This window comes from Montipora capricornis, chromosome 2, assembly GCF_036669925.1.
Source record: "Montipora capricornis isolate CH-2021 chromosome 2, ASM3666992v2, whole genome shotgun sequence".
NCBI lineage: Eukaryota > Metazoa > Cnidaria > Anthozoa > Scleractinia > Acroporidae > Montipora > Montipora capricornis.
This window is the reverse complement of record NC_090884.1, coordinates 56,661,911-56,664,410: the sequence shown is the minus strand read 5'-3', so window position 1 is coordinate 56,664,410 and position 2,500 is coordinate 56,661,911. Positions and strand designations below refer to the sequence as shown.

At 39.6% G+C, this 2,500-nt stretch overlaps 1 protein-coding gene across 1 annotated transcript in view; it reads left to right on the top strand.

Annotated features, from left to right (window-relative positions):
- The first annotated feature begins 383 nt into the window (after positions 1-383).
- The window catches only part of LOC138028294 (short transient receptor potential channel 5-like), a 44,372-nt gene continuing 42,255 nt past the window's right edge, over positions 384-2,500 (top strand). Inside the window, exon 1 of the mRNA XM_068875783.1 lies at positions 384-1,638. Coding sequence (XP_068731884.1) covers positions 748-1,638 — 891 coding nt within the window. The 5' untranslated portion in view covers positions 384-747. The remainder of the gene's footprint in view (positions 1,639-2,500) is intronic.

Below are 2,500 nucleotides of genomic sequence, written 5' to 3'. Positions count from 1 at the left end.
TTCACGAACGCTGTCTTTTTCCTTTTCCGATCGTTTCAATAAGCTATCCAAGTATCTGTCAGCTAATAGAACACGTTCGGCGACCGTAATTCGACATCTTCGAATGGCTTCAGATCAGAGAAAGGGCAGATGGCAGCGCAAATATGTCTAAAAACTGACGTTGGAACAAATTCATTTCGCTTTCGACGCGCATCATACACGAAACGCTCTCGAATAAATGGACCCCTGCTGTGTTTGCGAGTCGCATGCTGATTGGCTTAAATTTGACGAGCTGTCAAATAGAGATCAGCTGGTACCTGCTTGCATGAAATGTGATACTTAGTGGTTCTTTTAAATACATTTCAGTGACATTTGAGTTCATGTTAATAGCTGTTGAAATCTCTTTGCGTTTTGTTTTCAGTTCGCGGACCGATCCGTTTCGAAACTGACCCTCTACATCTGTTAGTGTGGATCTACCGCGAACAGTCTGTGCGCTTGTGTGCATTTTGAGCGTCTCCGCAGAAAGACAGTTCCCAACAAACGCCATTAGCGATGATACACTGAAAGTGGTGCAATATTTTCCACACCTTCCAAGAACTCGCCTATCGCAACAATTCTGCGAAACGAAAAAAACTTGACACAGTACAGTAGTATCAGCAACCTCGTTCCCAGGGTCTCTGTTCTCTGCCTCCATTGTAGAGAAGAGAGACCCTGGGAACGAGGTTGTAGTATCAGTAGGCAATTTGAAGTTTTTAAAGCGTTGTCGGTATGTTTCACGAATTTCTCGAAGCCGTTTCTGAAGAAGTTAAGGGAGGACGAGACAAGAACAAAGTGAAAGAGTTTCTTTCGCAACACAAATCGGAAAAAGCAAGTGACTGTCAAGAAAAGCCGCAGAAAGAAATTCGAACGCAGCTTGTGGAAGCCCTCGACAACGAAGACTTTGACGAAGTATTGAAGTTAATAGTCGAAGATAATGGAGAGAACGCCAAGACACTTAAAACTCTAAAAGATAATGCAAAAGCCATTGCTCAACGTGAACGAAAGAGGACAGCTTGTCTTGGCCAGTGTGCGCAGGGCTGTCGTGATTGTTCCAAACAAGAGATTGGCGCTCTTCTTCAGAAATGTTGCAAGACTAACAACGCTTGCAATTGCTCGTGTTGCTGCCAAAATGAGCAGCAAGACAGGCAAAACTGCAACCGTGGCAATTGCATGCAGCCGCTTTCTTGTGAATGTAGTAAGGAGCAACCTAAGGAAAACTTTAATAAAGAGGAAAGAGAGTGGATCAAAATACTTTCCAATCCGCTGTACATCAGTTTGGAGTGGTTCCGGAGGATCTCCACAAAGGCGCCTAGTGGAAATGAAGCCGGAAAGAGAAAAGAAAATGAAGAGGAAGACGTGATTGTTGCCGCTTTACGAGATTCGTATCTTCTTCAAACGATTGCCGGTAACGATATTCACCAACATAAAAAAGAATACCAAAAGCGAGCAGAAATAATTGAGGAATTTGCCAAAGCTGTTGTCGAAGAAAGCACGTGCGAACACGAACTACATGACATAATGGATACGCAAGGAGAAGGGTGTCTAAAGCAAGGCAAACCTGACAAGTTCATCCAAAGTTTAAGCGTCCTTAAGATTGCCACTGACTTGAAGAGGATGAAGGTTTGTATATTTACCAGTTTTTTAAGTTCAGGAGCAACCAGGCAACGACAAGTTGTTAGAGAAATAGATATTTTATTCAATGTTTATACATAGTATAGTAGCTGTTTTTTAAACTGCTTTAATGGAATTTATGCAATTAAATGTTGTTTGCATGCATGAATGCGGTCTTGAGTTCTCCATAAAGGTGCAGGTGTTGACATTAGAAACTTCTATAGCATTCTAGAACTGTTCTATTTAGAAGAGCTGGCGATTGTTTGATATTTTAGAACTTTAGAGATTTTAGAGATTTTAGAACCCCCAAAAGACCTTACATATTGTAGAGCTTTAGAAATCTTAGACTCACAACATGGACCATGGATATTCTAGAACTGTAGAACGTTTAGAGATTTTAGAAGCCCCAAAGCCCCTCAGTCTTTTTAAAATAACTCTAAAATAGAAGATAGCAACAGATGACGTGATAATATCAAACGATCCCTTCGGGGCTTCTAAAATCTCTAAACGTTCTACAGTTCTAGAATATTCATGGTCCATGTTGTGAGTCTAAGATTTCTAAAGCTCTACAATATGTAAGGTCTTTTGGGGGTTCTAAAATCTCTAAAATCTCTAAAGTTCTAGAATATCAAACAATCCCTAGCTCTTCTAACTAGTCTCGTTCTTTTATTCAAATTTGAGCTTTCACGTTACGGTTCGGTTACTCACACTCTTTACGAGATACTGTGATGAATATAGCACTCGTGTACTGATTAATAATAATAATAATAATAATAATAATAATAATAATAATAATATAGTTTATTTATATAGCGTGAATTCCTGACGCTCAAACACGCTTTACAATAATAACAAAGAAAATAATACAATA